Source organism: Rhinolophus sinicus, chromosome 4, assembly GCF_057876585.1.
Source record: "Rhinolophus sinicus isolate RSI-liver-muscle chromosome 4, RSI-T2T, whole genome shotgun sequence".
NCBI classification, from domain to species: Eukaryota; Metazoa; Chordata; class Mammalia; order Chiroptera; family Rhinolophidae; genus Rhinolophus; species Rhinolophus sinicus.
Window position 1 is genome coordinate 72,969,988 of NC_142504.1, and position 22,466 is coordinate 72,992,453.

Below are 22,466 nucleotides of genomic sequence, written 5' to 3' on the forward strand. Positions count from 1 at the left end.
AACAGCCACCATGTGTAACCCATTTCTTATTTTGCCTCTAGTTAGCTTCGAGTTCTTTTTTCACTTTGTGTCTTTTAAATATACTATACATGTGTTATGAACAGTACACCCAGAACCATATCTTGGCATTAAAATTCCATGAAGTCCATTTTGGGAATCAGATTACTACCCTTATTTTTAGCTCTCAACACAAGACACTCTTTCCATTGCACTTTTAAATATCCAGTGATAAAGTGATATTGAAAATAGCTCTGCTAGCCAAATAAAAATCTGACTACCTATGTTTGGTTTAATCAGGCCACACCCACTGACTGGCATTAATGTAATTAGTTAAGGAGGCAGCTACCTGCCAGTGTCCCTCTCTTCCCCTCAGTTTAGTACTACCCTTCCCATTTGCTGCTATATTTATCTGCCTTCTTGGCCATAAAAGGCTGGCTGTGTGGCTCTGACATTCTACTGCCTGACCACATGCATTATTTTTGAACTGGTCCCCAGGGTCCTGTCTTTAGCCCTGCCTCTAAACTGTTTCTTGGATTCAACCTACGTGGGTTTCTCATTCTCTCATCCAGCTCCACGGCCACATAGGGACATTTCCACCACCATCACTCTTTTGGAAACTGGTAAGTGTGCTATTGAAGCAGAAGAATGCACTTGCTATTTTATGGGCTAAGCAGCACTGTGGTGTGTCTGGTTTCTTTCTATCTTCCGAGCTCAGCAGTTCTCTCAAAGAGATGTCAGAATAGTAGAGAAATAGGAAAGTGGAGCCCCTGAGAAGGAAGACGAGAGCAACAGAGAGCCAGTTTTTGCTGGCACAGCTATTCTCTTAGCTCATTGTATTCTTTTCAAATTAAGCCACCATTTCTGGAACTATAAGGAGGTAATAGCTGTCTCATATGAAACTGTAAGTGTGAGTTAGGTACGCTTTCCAAGTTACAGTTCAATAGTTTGGCTGAAATCTGGAATGGATGAGATGACAGGAAATCATGTGTTCTCCATCTTCTATATGCCTACAATACTCCCTGATTACAAATTAGTCCAAAAGGAGATAAATTATCTCTGAAGTCACTAGTTTCTAATTTAGTGATTTTTGCTCTGAAATGCCATGTGGATAAATGTAACAGTGCATTATGATATTCCTAACCTGAACATGGTTAGAGGATATTTCAGAGGCAACAGAGATCCCCTCATAATGATCCTAAAGTTAATATTTTCTGTGAATAATTTTTATCAGCTTTTGGCCTCTAATGCCTATACAAAAGTATCATATCAGGATTACAACTATGGAGTTAGCATTTCTTCCTAAATTCTCAAATTATTTTCTGGAAGAAAATGCAGAAGACAACCAAACCATCTTTCCTCCCAACATGCTCTGTTGGGGATAGTCCTTGCGTACTTGATGAAGAGAAGGTAGTTGTACCTTTGTCCCAGAGGTCAGAGCTGAGACAACCAGCTCTGTTGACTTAAAGCCAAGCCCTGTTTACTTGTAATACATTATCTATGTGCTTGGAATATTAAGTATTATTAAAAATAAATGTATTGGAGCAAAATAGAAACAGAGTGGAAAATCGAATTAGGGCAAGATATTTAAAGATTTTGTGAAAATAACAGCATTTCAAGCCATCTGAATTGTAAGTTTAGCTTATAACAAAATGCATAAGAAGTCCTTCATTTTTATTCGGATATCATTCAAATAACATTTGCCATGTTGCAATGTAGTATGTATCATTACAGAAGCATATCTTATATCTTTATAACTGCCTTACCCCATATACTTCTATATTAATATACTCTAACCCTTTTGTTTTATCAAAATTTATCTAATAATTATTCATTACACATGACAACTATTCTGTATATTTTAAAACAGAACAGAAAATAGCAATCTATTTAAGGGTTGAAGCAAAGTTGCTTGCTAGTAGCTATTTTAGCTTTTTTTTTTTTCTTCCTGGGAAATGCCATGTAGACTGCTATCTTCCATGAGCCCTAAGATAAATATTTCTGGAGTGAAGTTTGCTGGATTTTCTTCTCTAGGGAATACATGCTGACTTTTTAAATAAATAAGACGTAGATTTAAACTTGACAAAAAATATGGCAAGTTTAGAAGAATTCACTCCTTATCTAGAATTTAAAGAAAAAGATTTGGAAAAAACTGATCACAACAACTGTGCTCATAAAATTTAAAACACCATTTCAGAACACACATAAAAATATTACTTCATCCAAAGTTGTTAATATGGCTGATAGGCTTCTATCAGTGGACAGATTATTTAAGAAATCTAATGCAATGTGAAGTCTCCCCTCCCTATGCTAAGTGAACACATCTTTGACTTTTAGTAGAACTGTTAGCTCAAGTTCACAATGCAAACTGCTACCCTGATGACGGACTTCTTTATGTTAGAGGATTAGAAGCCTTCATGTTCTTAATGGACCAAGTAATTTTTCTGGTTTGACACTATGCCTTTCTGAAGTGCTTGTGAGATTTGAGCTAGCTTGTTATGTGATAATACAAGCACACTCCGGGGTTCAGTCCCAGGACTTCCTTTTCCATTTACTATCATTCTTATCTTTTTGTTGTTGTTGTTATAAACGCCATCTGTAAGCTGGTGAGTACCAAATATAGTTCTCCATCCTGGGCCTTTAAGTTGTACTGCAGAGTGACATATCCAACTTCCCACTTAACTTCTCCACTTGGAGGCCTAGCAGGTATCTCAAATGTAGAATGTCTTAAACCAATCTCCTGTTCTTCCATCCAGAAGTGCTGCTTTCTTATACTCCTGCCTGTCTCAGTTAATAGTAACTTCAATCTTGCAATTATTCAGGCAAAAACCTTGGAGTCATTTCTCACTCCTATCTTTTTTTCACACCCTAATAATCCAGAATTTTCAACAAATGCTAATGATCCTACCTTCAAAACATGTGCAGACTCTAATCACTTCTAACAGTTCCACTGCTTTTGCGATCATCTCTAGTCTGGACTATTGTAATGGCCTTTATATTAATTTGCTGGGGCTTCCATAACAAAGTATCATAGACTGTGTGGCTTAAACAACAGAAATTTATCTTCTCACAATTCTGGAGGTTAGAAATCTGAGATCAAGGTATTGGCAGAGTTGGTTTTTTTCTGAGGCCTCCCTTTCGCTTAGAGATGGTTGTCTTCTTCTTGTGTCTTTATATGGTCTTCCCTCTGCAGGTGTACATATCCGTGTTCTAATTTCCTCTTCTTATAGGGACAATAGTCATATTGGATTAGAACCCACCCTAATGACTTCTGTAAGACCCTATCTCCAAACACAGTTACATTCTGAAGTTTCGGTGGTTAGGACTTCAACTTATTAATTTTGGGGACTACAACTTAGCTCATAACAGCCTTCTAACTGGTCTCCTGGTTTTTACTCTTGTCCTTCACCAGTCTATTGTTCAGAATCAGCAAGAGTGATTCTGAGCTCAAAACTTTCTGATAGCCTCTCAGCCTTTTTGGAATAAAAGACAAAGTCCTTACAGTCACCTGTAGGACCCTACATTATCTGCCCTTTACCTGCTTTCCCCCCAACCCTTCACCTCTCCGACATCATCTCCTATACCTCTCCCTGCAACCCTTCTTTCCATGCAGCCTCACCAACCTATTTACTCCTGGAGTACAACAGGCATGATCATACCCCAGTGTGTTTGCAGTGGCCTTCCTTCTAGAACACTCTTCCCCCGGATATTCTCATGCTCAGATGTCACCTTCCAGTGAAGGCATCCCTATGTGGCTGTTTAAAATTGCATCCCATCCCCCTTTACTACTTTATTTTTCCTCTATAGCGTTTAGCACATTTGAATATACCTTATACTTTACTAATTTTCTCTATTGTCTATCTTCCGCAAGAGAATATAAGGTTCTATATAAAGCTATCAGAGCAAAGAGTTTGCTTGTTTTGTTCATCTCTGTATTTCTTGTGCTGGAAGAGTACCAGGCTCATAGTATGTCTCAGTAATTATTTGTTGAATAAAAACCACATTGACTGTACACAGACTGTCCATTATTACCTGTTCTCCCAGATGAAGCCCCCATCATAATGAAATGCCAGAAAACTAGAAATATGAATTATTAAAGGTCTGAGGACTGAGGAAAAGCATAATAGCCAGGTAGGGAAACTTGGCAAAGATGTCCTAGATATATTGAGGGGGGGGAGGGAGGGAGGAAGGAAAAAGAAAGCTGCACAAGGACAGGAGGGGGCATATCTGGGCATACAGTGTAGAGAGTTTATTGAGGAACCAGTAAAGCTAAACTTCACATTTTCCATTTATTCTTTGGAAAAGGTGAGTATTAATTTTTACACATTAGTTTAGATGACTTTTTCTGTGGGATTAGTTCATAGTACACTCAAAAATTGTTGCTTTCTTATAGATTGCCTGGTTTCGTCGGGGGCACATGATGTCTCTGCCATTTTATCAGAAATTCCACGAGCAGTATGATGGCAGCTACCGCAACAGGGACCTTCGCACCATTACAAGCCAGTACCGTGAGCAGGAGAAGAAAAGTTCTGCCATCTACACCCACGGCTCCACGGCCTACAGCAGCCGCTCATCGGCTGCGCACCGCCAGGAATCCCAGGCCTTCAGCCAGGCGTTGGCATCCTCCTACCAGCAGCAGGCGTCTAGGGCCACCGAGTCCACCCTCGCGTCAGCAGTCAGTAGGAAGGCCACCTCAGCCTACGATTATGGCTACTCCCACGGGTATGTCAAAAGCAGCCTTCCAACCTTAGGACAAAGGGACGTTCTCTGAACACCCCTCCCACATCACGTTTTCCTTTCTTCTTTAATCTGGCAGCCCTACATTTAAAGCAGGTGTAGAGCGAGGCTTTGTATTTGGGAGACCTGGGATTTAGGCCTACTTATTTCTTTTCACCCCGTCTCTTTGAGTTTCGCAAAGTGCTTCACAGTCACACTGTAGAGTCTTGCTTGATTTCTGGAAGAAGAGACGTTTTGCCACAGGTTGCATTCGTATGGGCAGAGCCAGAAAATATCATTTCAACACTCCCAGCAGGTTTCCTGGCTCTCAGAATGTTTCTACTTAGGTGAGAAGGCAGTAGAGAATTTAAAATTCACAGGTCACAGAAGGCCAAACTACAGCAGACATGTGTTCTATTTTTTTCCGTAGCTGAAAGCCAGTATTAAAATTCAGAGCTACTATTCCAGAAGCAGACATTTTCTTTAGCTGGAACATTTTATAAAAACATGCCCTATCTCAGTCAGCCTAAGAATACCGGGAACAAACCTGTATTCCCACAAAATTAGGTTTATCAACCCATTGCAATGAGAAAGACCATAAGGTGGAGGGAAAGAGAGAGTTACTATAGGATTTTAGAAAGAATGGAGTTTACATGCAAGTCTGGTCTGCCAAGCTAACCCAGAGTGCTGTTTCTTTGGAAACAGTCAAGTTGAGGTAAGTGTGGACTATTGTATCCAGAAACCCCTCATGTGGAGCTCAGTCCCTGGGCTGGGAATCCAAGCTGCTTCTCTCTGTCAACAACTCCTGAGGTTCTCCAGGCAAGAGTGTGATGTCTCATTCTTACTGATAAAATTTCAAACAGCAAACTTACTGATAATCTTTGATCTTAGAGAAGTGTCTTCATGAGTCTTGTAGTCACTCAAAGAAAGAGATTTCCATGACACTTTACAGCAGCAGTGTCCCTAGGAAAAACGTGAACTTTGCAATTGGCTTCTCTGTATCTGCTGTTCCAGCCTAACGATGGCTGGGCAGGTATTTACTTTCTCAGTCTAAGCCAATTTTAATTTTTTCAATATCCAGAATGAAATGCTTCATGGGGATTAAAACACACTCACAAGATACATGTGATTTTATTTTTAAAAAATCTGTCATCCTCAGGAAGAATTGCTGAACTTTAACTCATAAAAATTTCTGGGCCATGTGGTAAATAACCACTTGCTGCCTCAAATTCTCTCCAAAGCATCTGACATAGGTTGCATTTTGTTATAAGCATAATAAAATTTTAAGTCTTATAACATATGAGTCCACAAAATATTTGTTAGGGCATCTGGAAAAAGCGTTTATTTCTGGGAATTAAAAAAAGTTATTGAGGAAATAACACAGTGGTTTGTATGAATAGAAGGGAGGAAGATTTCTAAAGGCGGAAATTCCTGAATTCCTGTTGGGTTTAAGCAGCATGTGATCTACAGCTGTGGTTTCATGGGCACTGACAGTGACCTCCTGGGAGCTTCTACTATGTTCAGTGACAGCCAGAGTCCAATGGGGTTTACCTGGAATGTATGATGGCCACGTTCTGAAATGCCATTTAAAATGGAGCAGGATCATTTTGCAATTGCACTTTCATGAGTCATATTCTGCCATGGGTATTCATCAGATCTCGAATTGGCTGCAAATATGGAAATACTGTCATCAAGAGGAATTCATTTCTTTTAACACTTGCTTCAAGTAACTGTGTCAAAGAGGAAAGTTGGGGTGAATTAACACTATGTGTATGTGATAGCATTTTGTTCTCCTGAACAATGTTCCATAGATGAGTTCAATAACCTCATTTAGTAAAGCAGCTGTCTTGTAATAGAGGAGGATTACATCTAAATATCCATTTTCCTGGACTATTTGTGCTGTGTCTATAGAAGATGGGTATTTTTCATTATCATACAGGTGTTAATGTAACTCCTTGTATACTTATTTCATTTTCCCAATGCTGTAGAATCTGTAATTTATGAATTTGTATTTTTGAGTACTTCAACTCTATTGCTAAATTTTATGTTAAAATTATTTTAATTTTACACTTGTGCAAAATTTATATTTATTCATAATCTGATATATCAACCAAACATTAGTAATCGAACTTTTGAGAATTTTTATATTTTATTCGGAAAGCATTTGCCCTATATAATCTTTGGAAGACTTAGTCATTTTAGCCATAAAGTGCCTTAGATAATAAACTTTCTGTAGGAAATGGAACTTTAATTTTTTCTACACTTAACCTCACATCTTTTTCCTCCCATGTATATATTTATGTAATTAGGAATTTATTAATGACTTGATATGTTTGAACAACTTGAACTTCTTGGTAGAAATATGTTGACCTAGAGATGGTGACCTAGAAACAAGAGAGGGGAAAAAATGCCAATATTTATCCTATGTATAATGCAATGTAAACAAAAAGAAAGCCAACCTAATTCTGGGAGTATTTTAATCTTTTTTTTTTAGACCTAGAGCTAACAGGTGCAGATAATATTCTTTGAACATTTCAAAATCTTCATAAAACCTATAAGTTCTTGTTTAGCTTTTTCAAAGTGGAGCAGCTTTTTCCTGCGAAATGAAATATCTCTCTTTGGATTATGAACAGTGTTCTTGATTAAAATCCCTAGCGTTGGACCTACAATTCTGTAGAGTGTATGTAAGCACTAGGCTTGGTCTATTTTTAGCCTCTGCTTTGTAGTTAGATGCCCAATGTTAAAGTGGAAACTATGGAGATTTATATGTGCTCAGGGGTTGGCTGACATCAGTAAGCTTTAAAAACAATGGCTTGTTCAGTGTCAGTGTAGTTATAGCACAGATCAGTTACCAATTTTATTCTGAGCCAAGGGTTATAAAATAAATTCTGGAACGCTTATTCTAAATGCCTTTATTCTTAGTCACAGTGAGAAAAAACCCCTCAAGTAAAATAATTCAAGAAAACAAAATGACACAAGATTATTGTTTTCTGCTAGCAATCCACAAATACTATTAGGGATTAAAAGAAAAATGGTACTCATGATCACTTTGCAACCATTAGGCGAGGGTTCTTAACCTCTGTCCATAAATAGATTTCAACAGAGTCTTGGATGATCTGAAATTATGTGCAGAATTGTGCACAGATGAGAATTTTAGTTGTTGTTGAGAAGGGCTGTAGCTTTCATCTGAATCTCAGAGAACTTTGTGACTAAATAAAGGTCAGAACCAATGCACTAGAAAGTATACATATAAATACCAGATAGCCAGGTACGTAATCTGAGGATCTATTTACCTAATGTCAATATTATAAGGATTTAGGATGAAATAAGACAGATGTTTACAGAGAATGTGATATTATTATGGAAAGAAAGTTACCTTCTTTTGAGTAAACTTAATTACACATCAAGATGGAAATAAAAAATATTTTGTTATACTTGATAAGTAGGAATAATTTTCAGAAACCAATAAACAACATAGCACAGTTCTTAGATGATAGAAGGATTTAGAGTTGTCTCTCAGCTCTTTGTGATAATGGTAGACATTTAACTTTCTGATTCTAAACAAATTAAAATTCGGTCCATATGATGCAATTAAGCGTAGCATCCTCTGTACCATGTATCTTTAAAGTAACCCTGAGAAGTAGAAATTATTATCCTCATTTTACAAGAGAAAATTGGAAACTAAAAAGATTAAATGACCTTCCTTACACTAAGAAGTTGTGGAATAGAGATTTGAACCACCATTCTATGCAAGCTCCCCCGCCTTTCCATGGGTACCTGATGCCAGTTATAGTCAGCAACTCCTCTTGATCACACTGCCACTAGATTTTTCTTGAAGCATCATTATATAGGTTTGTGTTATGCTTCCTTTTTTACCCTTGCCCTAGAGAAGCCATTGAGCACCAAAATAACCAAGATTTAGAGCAGTGCACAAATTCTAAGACAGAAAGTCTTAGGGCATGCATGAATGCCAACCCTGAAACCTTACAGATTCTTTAACTCATCACTTAGAATCAGACATAGAGACTCACAAGGGGCTCTGAAAGATAGCAGTTTGGGGATGAGAAAACTGAGGCTTGAGTGACTTGCCTAAGGCACTCTGCCTGACTTTAAATTATGCCCCTTATCTATACTCATGTCATGATCAACTCCCTTTCATTGTTGCCCAGATAATAACCTCTTTTGGAATTACTAGAGTTTGCAAAGAACATGTTAATACTCAAATCAATTTTAAATCAGGCACAAGATACCAGTGCTAAAAATAGAGGCCGCTAAACACAGAAATCCCCATCTTTTATTGGTGAGTCTGATTATAGCCAGGTCTGAGTAGAACCTGAAAACTTGCTCCATCTCCCATCTTTTTGGTTTCAAAAGATGTTACCAAAGAAATCTATTGCCTTGTGGACATTCTTGCATCTTGACCTCAGCGATCGGCATCAGTTTAGTGTCCATTTTCTACATGTCCATTTCCAGATGTTATAAAGGGAAGTGGATAGTTTTTGAGGTTAAACAGGCCCATGCATACTGTAGTCCCCACTTATCCACAGTTTCATTTTCCACAGTTTTGGTTACCCCCAGTCAACTTTGGTCTAAAAATGTTAAATGGAAAATTTCATCCAGAAATAAACAATTCTTAAGTTTTAAATTGTGTGCCATTCTGAGTAACATGATGAAATTTCGCACCATCCTGCACTGTCCCACTGGGATGTGATCATCCCTTTGTCCGGCAGGCCCACACTGTGTATAATACTCGTGCCTGTTAGTCACTTAGTAGCCATCTCAGTTAACAGCTCAACTGTTGTGGTATTGCAGCGCTTGTGTTCAGCTAACACTTATTTTACTTAACAATGGCCCAAAGTGCAAGTGTAGTGATGCTGGCAATTTGTATATGCCAAGGAGAAGCTGTAAAGTGCTTCCTTTAAGTGGAAAGGTATGTATGTATGTATTGAAAAAACATGGTATCTATAGGATTTAGTACTATCCATGGCTTCAGGCATCCACTGGGGGTCTTGGAATATATCCTATCGGATAAGTGGGGGACTATTGTACTTACAGGCAGGCTTATGACTTTGGATAAGCTATTTAACCTTTCAGTTTCTTCATCTGTAAAATGAGGAAAATGATTATCCCTCAGGTTAAGAAGTCTTAAAGAGACAATCATGTAAGTGCTTAGTGTAATGGCTGTCACATGGGGAACACTTGGTGAGGTTTAGATATTGTTCATTCATTCAATGCATATTTACCCCGTGCTTCTTGTGTGCTAAGCACTGCTCTAGGTGCTCAGAATAAATTACTGAAAAAAATTGACAAAGGTTCCTGCCCTCATGAAGCATATATTCTAGCACAGAGAGGCAGGCCATAAACAATAAATGTAATTTTAAAAAAGACATTGAATTTTATATTATGTTAGAAGGTAATAAATGTTATGAAAGCAATAAAATTAGAGTAAAATAAGAGAGATCAGGTATGTGGGGTGGGGTGCAGGCTGGAATTTTAACTAGGGCAGTCAGGCCTCATTGAGAAGGTGATATCTGAGCAGACATGAAGTACCTGAGGGAGTTTGCCATGAGGTTATCTGGAGGAAAGGTACACCAGGCATTAGGAACAGCCACTGCAAGACCTTATAGCAGGAACAACGTTGAGGCCAGTGAGGGAATGGAGGAATGAGGGGAAGAGTAGGTGGAGAAGATGTCAGAAAGGTAATGGACGGAGCAGCACTGATCATATAGGGCCTTGTGGGCCATAGTAAGGACTTTTTATTATAACTTAAAGGGGCAGCTGTGGCAGAGTTTTGATCAGGACAGTGACATGATCTGATTTAAGTTGCATTGGGATCACTGTGGCTGTTGAGTGGAGAACAGACTATGGGGGACAGAGGCAGGCCACCCAGAGGCAGGCCACCAGTTAGGAGGCTAATGCTATAGCTTAGGCAGGCGCAGATGTGCAGTAAGAAAGGATGAGGTGAGCAGTGGTCCTATTTTTGGATCTATTAGTTTTTGCCATATTCTAAATTCCAACAGATTTTTCACACAGCTCTTCATCTTCCTTAGCCATGGAGTTTAGAGGTTGCAGAAAGATCCATGTAGATGTTCTGTATATAGTGGATCTTCTGGACTCTATTTAACAGCATGATGATGGTAAAACCATTTGCTTATTCTCCATTCCCAAAGATTCCAGTGAAGTACCTTGTTCTGTTCTTATTGCTTTTATGGCGTTTAGTAAGAAAAACACATAAAATACCATAGTTGAATGGAGATTGTAACCCTTCTGTAGATTCAAGTGGCTGAATCTGAATTATATAAAATTACTGAGCCAACAGACTGTTATGGGAAATGAAGTTTGCTTGGAAACCTGTTGTTATATCCAGGTTTTGTATTCTACAAATATTCTTATAACCTCTTCTCTAAATAAAAGTTTAATTATTATATGTAAGGAAAAAGCACCATAGTTTCTAGATGAAAAAAATCGATATAGCAGGTCCTCAAATAATGTCATTTAATTCAATGCTGTTTCGTTATAACGTTGATGAGGAAAACACTATCAATTCCCAGCTGGGGCCACTGTCTGTGTGGAGTTTGCACATTCCCCCATGTCTGTGTGAGTTTTCTCCAGGTGCTCCCGTTTCCTCCCACATCCCATGTGCACATGGGGGAACTGGCATTGTCCCAGGCTCAGTGAGTGTGGGTGTGGGTGTTACTGTGCCCCGCCATGGAAGGGCATCCCATCCAGTGTGGTTCCCATCTTTTACTCTGAGCTGCTGGGAAAGGCTCTGGCCACCATGACCCTGTACTGGAATAAGCAGGTTGGAAAATCATCATCTTATTTTCATTAATCTGTCTTAAATGTATGTATAGTTCACATTTATTTCAATGTTTAATATCAGAAGTGTTTTGGGTCTTCATTGGTAAGGTTTTTGTGATCTAAACTATGCTGTAAGAACTTAACTCTTATTTATATCGATTAACCTATGGTAAAATTGATTTTGTTACACGCCATTTTGGTTAAAGTTGGAAACTTCCAGGGACCTATTGATGACATTGAGGACTTCGTGTGCAACATTCTGGGATTTGTCTTCCAGAATTTAAGTACCAAGAAAATGACAAGTATTACTTCCTAGGTGATAGGAGAAGGTCAGAGGAAAATCTAAGGAAAGCAAAAAGCCAGTTACTTTTTTAAAAGGCAGTTCAGTTATGTTCTGAATCACAAAGATGAGCTGAGTCCAAGGAGAGGCTCGCCATGCACCAATCTTCCTCCCCCACTCTCACTGCTGTAAACGTGTAGCTTGTTGGCAGAGAGAGACCTAGGAGTCTCATTCCTGGTGATACCAGTTTCATATAATCATCAATTTGTAGATAAATATAACTGTGGAGTGTTAAAGCAGGACGACACCAAAAGCTCATCTAAGTTAAGCCCCTCCTTTCACAGATATGTAAACTGCAGCCCAGAAAGACGTGATTCTGTCTTTGTTTCCTGTGCTTTATTCTACATTGAAAATATTATTTATTTGGCTATTTTGCATGTTAAATTCAAGTTTAGATCATACAGGGTGCCCCTAGAATGACATTCATTTTCCATAGGCAGTTGAATCATGCTGTGAGAAGGAAGCATGTCTTTTAATAGAGTGGGAATAAATGAATCGGCCAAAGGTAGAGGCGGGCAAAGCAGTTACCTTCCTGAGTGTGGAGGTGAAATGTTAACTCTGTCCACTGTTAGCTCTCCCAGGCAGTGGGGTATAACTGAGCTTCCACAGGGATCTCTGAATTCTGGAAGGCCAAAGGACCCATTGAAACAGGCTTGATCTGCCTGCTTTCCTCCTGTCCTTCTATCCTTTCTTTCTTGATTGACATAATACAATATGTCAGGCCTGGTAGCATTTACTCTCCTACTTACGTTTCCACAGCTACCTTTCTAGATGAAACAAAAGAAAGCAGAAGCACCTCAAATGGAAGGTACATAATGTCTAGTCAACCACAGGTACCATTCCCAAAGTGGAGTGGGATGTAGGCTTCTGGGCTGCTTTGTAAATAAGTTAATAAGACAAACTATTATAAGCCCTGGACAATTTTCAGTCTACAGACTTAGACTCTATAAGGCATCTACCGATACTTGTGTCAAGTGTCCTGCATAATATAATTTCTAGGAAATACGGAGTAAACTCTTTTACTTCTGCTTAGAAATAGGTCATAATCTAGTTTAGTTAAATTAATTTCTGAAATAGTCAGAAATGCATAAAAACTGAAAGGTGTATGTAGATAAAAACCAGGAAAAAAATTTTTTTTTGAACGATAGAAAATTTAGATCTCTCAGTGTTTTACCCATCCACCCTTTCTAGAACACATGACTGTTCTACATTCATGATGAGAAGTGGTTCAGACTCACATGGTATTTGATTTTAGATCATGGCTATACATTAGCTAGGGAGAGTTGCTGAAAAGGAGAGTAAAATGTTACTTGTCAGTGGCAATTTAAATAATGAAAAAGTAAAGTGATAAATTCAAGAAAAAAACTGGTCATCTTTCTATTTAGGTAGCTAAAAAATTTTTAAGAACTAACAATGAGATATGTCTATGGCTGAGAGAGTGAAATGGAGAGGGAAAAAAAAGATAAGTATAACATAAATAATGCAAAAAACAAAAACAGAAGCAAAACCCAAAAGCCAAGAGATGCTTACTTATTATGACACTAAATGTCAGTAAATTTCAAGGGTGATGTTGGTCAAACTAAACTCTTGTATCTTACGAGTATAAGAAGCCTTTTCTGAAAAGCATATTAGCAAAAGATGGGCACTTTTCAGCCTCTTACTTCTCCACTACTTTTATGTTTTTCTGAAACCTGCAAAAGTGTCCAGATTGAGAAACCAGAGAGTTGAAAGGTCAATAGAAAGTGTTAAGACTGACATAATGTCCATATCAAAAGAAGAGCATAGAACAAAACTGCTCTAAATCAAAAGTAGATGAAAACGACCTTTTCACAAACACCTAAAGAAAGTATTTTCTTTCAAGTTTGCAAGAGAGGGAAATGTGGCCAGTAGAAAAGTTGACATGAAAAAGGAGAATGCAAAATCCTCAAGTGCTTGTTCCTGACTCTCCCAGAGGTTCTGAAGATGAAAGAAATGCAACTTCAGGTATCAGAAGCTCTGAGGAGTGGTTGACTGAGCAATGACAGTGAAGAAGGACTGGTCTCGAGAAGCTGTCCTATAGTTTGCTGAAACCATTGTCTCTTCCTCCTTCTGGTAAACAGCTGAGCAGTTTGTTTATAAGCAACAGTACTAAGTTGTAAATATACATAAAATTCAGTTTAAAGGAAAATTTTTATAATAATGAAAATGAGTTCAACTCTTGTGTTCACTCAGTAAAGTCTAATGGCAACAAATAGATAATTCAGCCATCAAAACTGAGCTTTAATTTTTAAGCTTTTGTACATACAGCTTAACCCAGGGTGTCCTACATGTCTTTCAATGTCCAGCTTTTCACAGAGTATTCCCTGATAACCCCAGACAGAAATTCGCTAGCAAGCCTGTGAATTCTAATTTTGTTTGCACTAGTCTTTTTGCTCATCTGCCTGCCTTCCTTCTGTCCTTCTATCCTTTCTTTCTTGATTGATGTAATACAGTGTGTCGGGCCTGGCAGCATTTACTCTCCTACTATATGTAAAGCTCTCAGAAAACAAAGGTCCTTATCTTCATACCCCCTCCTATCACAGTGTCAAGCACAGTATTTTGTACAAAATGGATGCTGAATAAATTTTCCATTGATAATTGAAATTACTATAGAAAGTTCAAAAACAAAACCTGAAAATTTCAATGGCATCCTAACATATAGCACAATCTGAAAGGCTGTTGTTCAATAATGCTGGAAGTCAACTTTCTCCTACACTTACCAAAGCATCAGCTGGACTGTATGCTAAGTTTATGTTTAACTTTGTAAGAAAATACTCAACTGTTTTCCAAAATGTTTTTACCATTTTACATTCCCATGGCAATGTATGAATATTCCAGTTTACCCACATCCTTGCCAACATTAGTTATTTTCTGTCTTATTTATTGTAGCCACTCTAGTAGGTGTGTAGTGGTATCTCATTGTGGTTTTAGTTTGCATTTACTTAATGACTAATAATGTTGATCATTTTTTAATGTGCTTATTAGCCATTTATATATCTTTGGTAAAATGCTTATTCAAATCTTTTGTCTATTTTAATTGTTTTTTTCTGCTTATTATTGTCAGTTATTTAAATACTTTATATACTAGTCCTTTATTAGATATAAGTTTACAAATATTTTCTTTTACTCTGTGCCTTGTCTTTTCATTATCTTAACAGTGTCTTTCAAAGATCAGAATTTTTAATTACAATGAAGTTGAATTCATCAATTTTTTTTTTGACTCATGCTTCTGGTGTTATATCTAAGAACACTTTAACTCAACACCATAAAGAGTTTCTTTTATTTTCTAAGAGTTTTATAACTTTTCAGCTTTTATATTTAGAAATATCTATTCTGAATTAATTTTTGTGTGTGATGTTGAGCAAAATTATAAACTCATCCTTTCACATATGGATATACAATTGTCTCAGCACCATTTGTTAAAAAGATTATCCTTCCTCCCATTAAATTCCTTAGCACCTTTATCAAAAATCAATTGACCATGATTATAAAAGTTTATTTTTGGACTCAATTCTGTTCCATTGGTGCACATGCCTGTCTTTACGCCAGTACCACAATGTAATTTTTTGTTGTTGTTACATTAACTGCCTTGGCTAGAAACTCCAGTACAATGTTGAATAGAAGTGGCAAGAACAAATATTATAGCCTTGTTTCCAATTTTAGGAGGAAAGCATTTAGTTTTTTACTATCAAATGTGATATTAGCTGTAGATTTTTCATAGATGGTATCAATAGGTTGAAGACGTGCCTTTCTATTCCTTTTTGGTTGACAGTTTTTAGCATGAATGAATGCTGAATTTGTCAAGTATTTTTTTCTGCATCTCTTAGTTGATAATGTGATTTTTGTTTTTTATTCTATTAATATGTCATATTATACCAATTGATTTTCAGATGTTAAATAAACTTTGCATTCCTGGGATAAACTCCACTTGGTTTTATATGTTTTATCTGTTGCTGGATATTTTGTGAAGGATTTTTTCTTTATGTTCATGAGTAATATTGGTCTATAGTTTTCTTTTATTATAATGACTTTGTTTAGTTTTGATATTAGGTAATACTGGCCTTATAAAATGAGTTGGGAAGTGTTCCCTTCTCTTCTGTTTTTGAAAACAGTGGAAATGATTGGTATTGTTTCTTTAATATTTGGTGGAATTCCTCAGTGAATGGGCTTCTCATAGTGGGAAGATTTTAAATTACTAACTCAATTTCTTGTTATTGGTCTGTTGAGATATTTAAAAATTTATTCTTGAATTAATTTTGGTAATTTGAGTTTTTATAGGAATTTTTCCATTTCATCTAAGCTGTCTAATATGTTGACATGAAGACATCTATAATTTCTGTAGGGTTGGTAATGATGTCTCCTTTTTCATTCTTGATTTTGATAATTCGTGTCTTTTCTCATTGTGGTTCATCTACTGAAAGATTTATCAATTTTCTGATCTTTTAAATGAACCAACTTTTGTTTCACTGATTGTAACTATTGTTCTGTTTTCTATTTCATTGATTTCCTCTCTCATCTTTATTATATCTCCCTTCTGCTTATCTCATGTTTAATCTGTTTTCTAACTTCTTAAGGTGGAAGCTTAAGTTGTTAATTTGAGATCTTTCTTCTTTAATATAGACATATAAAGAATAAACTTTCCTCTAACCACTGCTTTAGCTGTATCTGATGAATTTTGATATGTTGTGATTTTCTTTTTATGTAGTTAAAAATATTTCCTAATTTCTCTTGTGAATCTTTTTTTTTTTTTTTAACCAATGGGTTATTTAGAAGTATGTTGTTAATTTCCTGATATTTGAGATTCTCTGAATTTCTTTCTGTTGTACATTCTTATTTATTTACTTTTTCTGTTGTCAGGGTATATATTTTGTATGACTTAAATCTTTTTAATTGATTGCTGGTTCTGTTGACTAGTATATGAACTCTCATGGAGAATGTTAAATATGTACTCTGTTGTCATTGGGCCAAGTATTCTAGAAAAGTCAGTTAGGTCAATTTGATTGACAGTGTTATTCAAACTTCCTATATCCTTGCTAATTTTTGTCTGGTGTTCTATCAATTATTGAGAATGAAGTATTGAAGTTTCCAACTATTTTTAATTTTCTATTTCTGCTTTTAATTCTGTTACTTGTTGCTTCATGTATTTTAGGGCTCTGTTGGTAGGGCTCTGCATATAAGTTTATAATTGTTATATTTTATGAGGAATTGACCCTTTTATCATTATGAAATGTCCTCTTCTGTCGCTAGTAATGTTTATTGATTTAAAGTGTATTTTGTTTGATTTTAATATAGCCATTCCAGCTCCTTATGGTTATCATTTGCATGGTATATCTCTTTCACATTTTTTTTTTTACTTTAACACATACAGTTGTCTGCCCTTATACACAGTTTTACTTTCCACAGTTTCAGTTATCCACAGTGAACTACAGTTCAAAATATTAAATGGAAAATTCCAGAAATAAACATTTATAACTTTTAAAGTACACAACATTCTGAGTAGTGAGAGGAAATCTTGCTCTGTCCTGCTAAATCCCACCTAGGATGTGAATCATCCTTGTTTCCAGCATATCCATGCAGTAAACACTACCTACCTGTTAGTCACTTAGTAGCCATCTCAGTTATTAGATCAACTGTTGCAGCTTTGCAGTGCTTGTATTCAAGTAATCCTTCTTTTACTTAATAATAGCCCCGAAGCACAAAAGTAGTGATGCTGGCAATTTCAATATGCCAATGAGAAGCTGTAAAGTGTGTGGATGTATAGCAAAAAACGTAGTGTATCAGTACTATTTGTGGTTTTGGGCATCCACTGGGGTTTTTGGAACATATCTCCCATGGATAAGGAGGGATTTAGAGTATGCCTCTCATGAGTGCATATAATAGGATTTTTAGAAATCTAGTTTGACAATCACTGCCTGTTCCTTGAAGTTTTTTCTCCATTCACATGTAATTTTTGTTATTTTTTTCTGTATTTCTCATGGGTTCTTGTTTGTTCATTTTTTCTTCTTTTACTGCCCTGTTTTGTGTTATATCAGTGCCTTCCGGGATGCATTGTTTCTGATGTGAAGGCATGCATTAATACATTGTTTCCCTGTTTGATGAATAATTTTACTTTTGCTGCTTTCAAAGTTTCTCTCTGTTTGGATTCCAACCATTTTACTATGATATATCTAGGTGTCTATCTCCTTGTGTGTGTCCTACTTGGGTTTCTTGAGAATCTTGGATCCACAAATTAATATTTGTCATCAAATTTGGGGAGTTTTAGGACATTATTTCTTCAAAATATATTTCCCTACCTTTTCTCTCCTCTCTTTTCTGGTACTGCTCTTATTCATATATTGGTATGTTTAATTTTGCCCCACAGAGCTCTGAGGATCTTTTAATTTTTCTTCATTCTTTTATCTCACTGATTTTTAGGTTGCGTTATTTCTATCTTCAAGTTTATTGATTATTTTTCCATCTAAAATCTGGTGTTGAGTCCCTTTAATAAATTTTTCATTTAAGTATTATACTTTTAAACTGCAGAAATGTCTATTTGATCCTATTTTATAATTTCTCTTTGTTGACATTTTTTTGAATCATTGTTGAAATACTTTCATTCAAATTTTTTTTTTTTTTTTAAGATTTTATTGCAGAAGGGGAACAGAACTTTATTGGGGAACAGTGTATAGTTCCAGGACTCTTTTATTGAGGAACAGTAGTGTGTTTTTTGCAGGACTCATTAGCTCCATCCAAGTGAAGTTGTTGTCCTTTCAATCTTAGTTGTGGAGGGAGCAGCTCAGCTCCAGGTCCAGTCGACGTTGTTAGTTGCAGGAGGCACAGCCCACCATCCGTTGCAGGAGTTGAACCGGCAACCTTGTGGTTGAGAGCATGCACTCCAACCAATTGAGCCATCCGGGAGCTTGGTGGCAGCTCAGCTCAAGGTGCAGTGTTCAATCTTAGTTGCAGGGGGCGCAACCCACCATCCCTTGCAGGAGTCGAACTAGCAAACTTGTAGTTGAGAGCCCGGGCTCCAACCAACTGAGCCATCTGGTCACCCGGGAGCTCAGCAGCATCTCATTGATTTCATTCTAGTTGCAGAAGGCACAGTTCTCTGGCCCATGTGTGATTCAAACCTGCAGCCCCGTTGCCCAGAGCTTGCGCTATAACCAACTGAGCCACTCGTTCGCCCCTCATTCAATTCTTTAAACATGGTTTTTAAAATTAGTCTTTGAATAGATTTATAATTGCTGCTTTGAAGTCTTTGTCTAATAACTCCAACATCAAGGCCTACCTAGAGACAATTTTTATTTACTTCTCTTTTCTGTTGGTGTGGGTTACACTTTCCTATTTCTTGGTATGTCTCATAATTTTTGTTGTTGCTGAAAATGGGACATGTTAGATAATATATTGTAGCTATTATGGATTCTGAATTTCCCCCAAGTATGTTGTTGCTGTGTTTTGTTTTTGTTTACTAACTTGCCTGAACACATTTGTAGAATCTGTTTACCAACCACTGTGTGACTGCTGATGTCTCTGCTCAGTTTTTAAAGAATTGTCATTCTTCTTTTTAAGCCTGAATTCACAGGGATCACACTGTATTTACATAGATTAATGGTTAATGAATGGTCAGATGTTGTGGTCAAACATCTTAAGCCAGTAAAGTTTTCACCCTCTGGCAATAGGTCTGTGTGTGTGTGTTGGAGAGCACATTTAAAATTCAGGTAATTTTTAAGTATGTTCTGGCTTTGCTTACCTCCAGACTCCCTTGCCTCTTCTTTGCACATATACATAGGGTTACAGTCAGTCAGTGATAAGTGGTTAACTTGGGCCCTCTCCAGTTTTCCCAAATCGGTGTGTGGTGAACTCATGAAAGCCCCCTGTGATGGTTATTCATTTATTTATTTATTTGCTTACTTATTATACAAATACCATATGATCTCACTTATATGTGGAATCTAAAGATCAAAATAAACGAACAAGGAAAATAGAAACAGACTCATAGATACAAGAGAACAAACTGATGGTTGTCAGAGGAGAAGGGGGCTGGGGAACTGGATGAAAAAGGTGAAGGGATTAAGAAATACAAATTGGTAGTTACAAAATAGTCATGGGGATATAAAGTACAGCATAGAGAATATAGTCAATAATGTTGCAACAACTATGTATAATGCCAGGGCTGGTCTTATTTCTCAGATATTCCTGTTAAATTTCTGGCTAATCTGCCAGTCTGCTGCTGCCCCCAGCCATGACTGCAACCTCAGGCTATCTGAGCTGCTCGTCTTCCCTGGTTTGTTTGCCACTTAGATTCCCACTGTTACTCACAATGCTGCAGCATGTGGAGTTTTACCATGCTGTACTCCGCGTCAAATTAGCCCCTTCTGGCAGTGAGCATTCTGATTTTCATACCTTTCCCCACCTAGGTAGAACTACTTTATGGACTGAGCCAGAGGAGGGGGATGGGAAGATAGGCAAGAATGTCACAGATTCCCACTGTTTATACCTGAAGTTCAGTAGCTTTTTATGAATTACCACTTCTCATTATAATGTATACCTCTGGTTGGTTTTCAGAGTCCTGAATGCGTTGTTTTTGACAATAGTATCCAGTTTTATCATTGCTTTTTGGAGAGAGGAGCTATTGAACTACTCACTTCACCATACTGGAAGTCCTGCCCCTGCACTGGTCATTTTTAAAAGTTTCTCAGCTGATTCTGATGTGACGCCAGAGTTGACAATCACCGAGTTAGGATATGATTACAGGAGAATGAATTTTTATTTCACTTCATTCAGTAAACATTTATTGAACAGTTCCAGGCACTGGAGACAGTGTGAGGATACAAAGATGACTGAGACCTCTTCAGTGATAGGCAGTGGGAAAAATAGAGGGGAGAAACCATTAATGCCGTATAACCATGAGCACATAGGGATGGGTGATGCTTGGTTTGGGAGCAGTGTCTACAAAGCAGAATGCTTACAACCCATTTTTCTGAAATACGCTGATCAGTTGTCAGAATATTTTCAGAAAGTAATATAGCCACTAAGCATATCCATACTTTACATAAGTATGAATAAATTATTCATCTGGGGAACCTAGGTCAATTTCTCAAAATTGTATGGTGGTTACAAACATAACTTTAAGAAATGAATATATTAATTAGTATAAAGTTTAATGCATTTTTACGCTTTATTTTCAACTGGACAATGATGAGTTAAAAACCTTAATTTATGCAAATAAATTCAGGAATAGCAAATCAATCTCAGCGTCATTATGGACAGTGTGGCACAGTGTTATGGTTTCCAGAATGGAGAGTCCACAAAGACATACCATAGAGGTATAGGAAGAAATATTAGCACTTTTATTGTTTAAAAAAAATCAAATTTCGTCTTTAAAATTTTTCTATTGACTGAATGTTTCTTAAAGCGAGAATATTTATACAGTAGTATATGCATAGAACTTATAAATAAACAAACATGTATAGGTGGCATCCTATCAATATTTTTGGATCAAGAATACTCATTCACAAAAGTTGGAGACCGTTAGTTTTAGTGGAAAGAATACTAACCTAGTTCAGCTACTAACTTGCTGTGTATACATGGGCAAGTTACAAAGATACTACACATCTTCCACCATCAATAAATGAGGAGCCTGGTATAAATAAATATCCCTCAAATTTCTTCGAGCTCTGGAATTCTGTAAGTGGTTTTGTTTTTGCTTTACCTGCCAAGAATAATTAGGAAGTTGTAAGAGCAAAAGTTTATCTTTGTTGTTGTTCATCATTTGAATTGGATGCAAGTGTAAGCCTATTTCTTAGCCCCTGGAGTATTTCCGGAGAAAGTTGTCTATACCTTGGCTACATCCCTTCTCTGTGGTGCTGCTGGTTACAGGTATGATGATGTCATACACACTATGATATTACTTTAAATTCTGCTAACTTTAGGCATATTCGCTGAGGATATAACACAACATAACATGTATTAACAGAGGACATAACTAATTAATCTGTAACTGTGTGTATGCCTACTTAGACATAGTTACGAATACATGGAGGCGTGTGCACATGCAAATCAGTCCTTAACTATTGCTTAATTTCATTGCCTTATAAATTAAAATTCAGAAAGTGTCAAGATTTAAGCCAAGTACATAAAGAACATTAAATGTAGTTTTAATAGTTTAAAAAAAACCCATACACTCATATATATCAAGTTTAGTATCCACTCAGAAACTGATTTATGAGATAGATTATTTTCAAAATTTAGATGCAACTAAAAGCCCATGAAGTAAATAAACCTTTATATAGCACTTTAAGTTCAAAGAAATTTAAATTTTACATATTCAATTTAACTCATCTTAAAGCATTATTCACTTTAAAATTCAATAGAGTAAGATGCTAGACTTCAGTGTCCATGGGTCATAGTTAGACTATTGGTGGTATTTCTTCAAATAATGTTACTTAAAACTGAGTTTTTCTGATTTAATTTTGTTTGTTAGCTTTAGTAAATAAATCAGAATTACTAAATAGTATAGTATTTTAATATCTAATCCTTCACATGCTCTTTTTTTATTAGAATTCAAAACTTAAGGGAGGGCCGGCCCGGTGGCTCAGGCGGTTAGAGCTCC

At 36.8% G+C, this 22,466-nt stretch overlaps 1 protein-coding gene across 2 annotated transcripts in view; it reads left to right on the top strand.

Annotated features, from left to right (window-relative positions):
• The first annotated feature begins 291 nt into the window (after positions 1–291).
• The window catches only part of MYOM1 (myomesin 1), a 126,583-nt gene continuing 104,408 nt past the window's right edge, over positions 292–22,466 (top strand). The window contains exons 1-2 of one of the 2 annotated variants that reach the window (XM_019755764.3): positions 292–620; positions 4,391–4,719. In XM_019755764.3, the coding sequence (XP_019611323.3) occupies positions 4,415–4,719 (305 nt within the window). In that variant the 5' untranslated portion in view covers positions 292–620; positions 4,391–4,414. The remainder of the gene's footprint in view (positions 621–4,390; positions 4,720–22,466) is intronic. The other variant, XM_019755765.3, reaches the window with a different exon arrangement.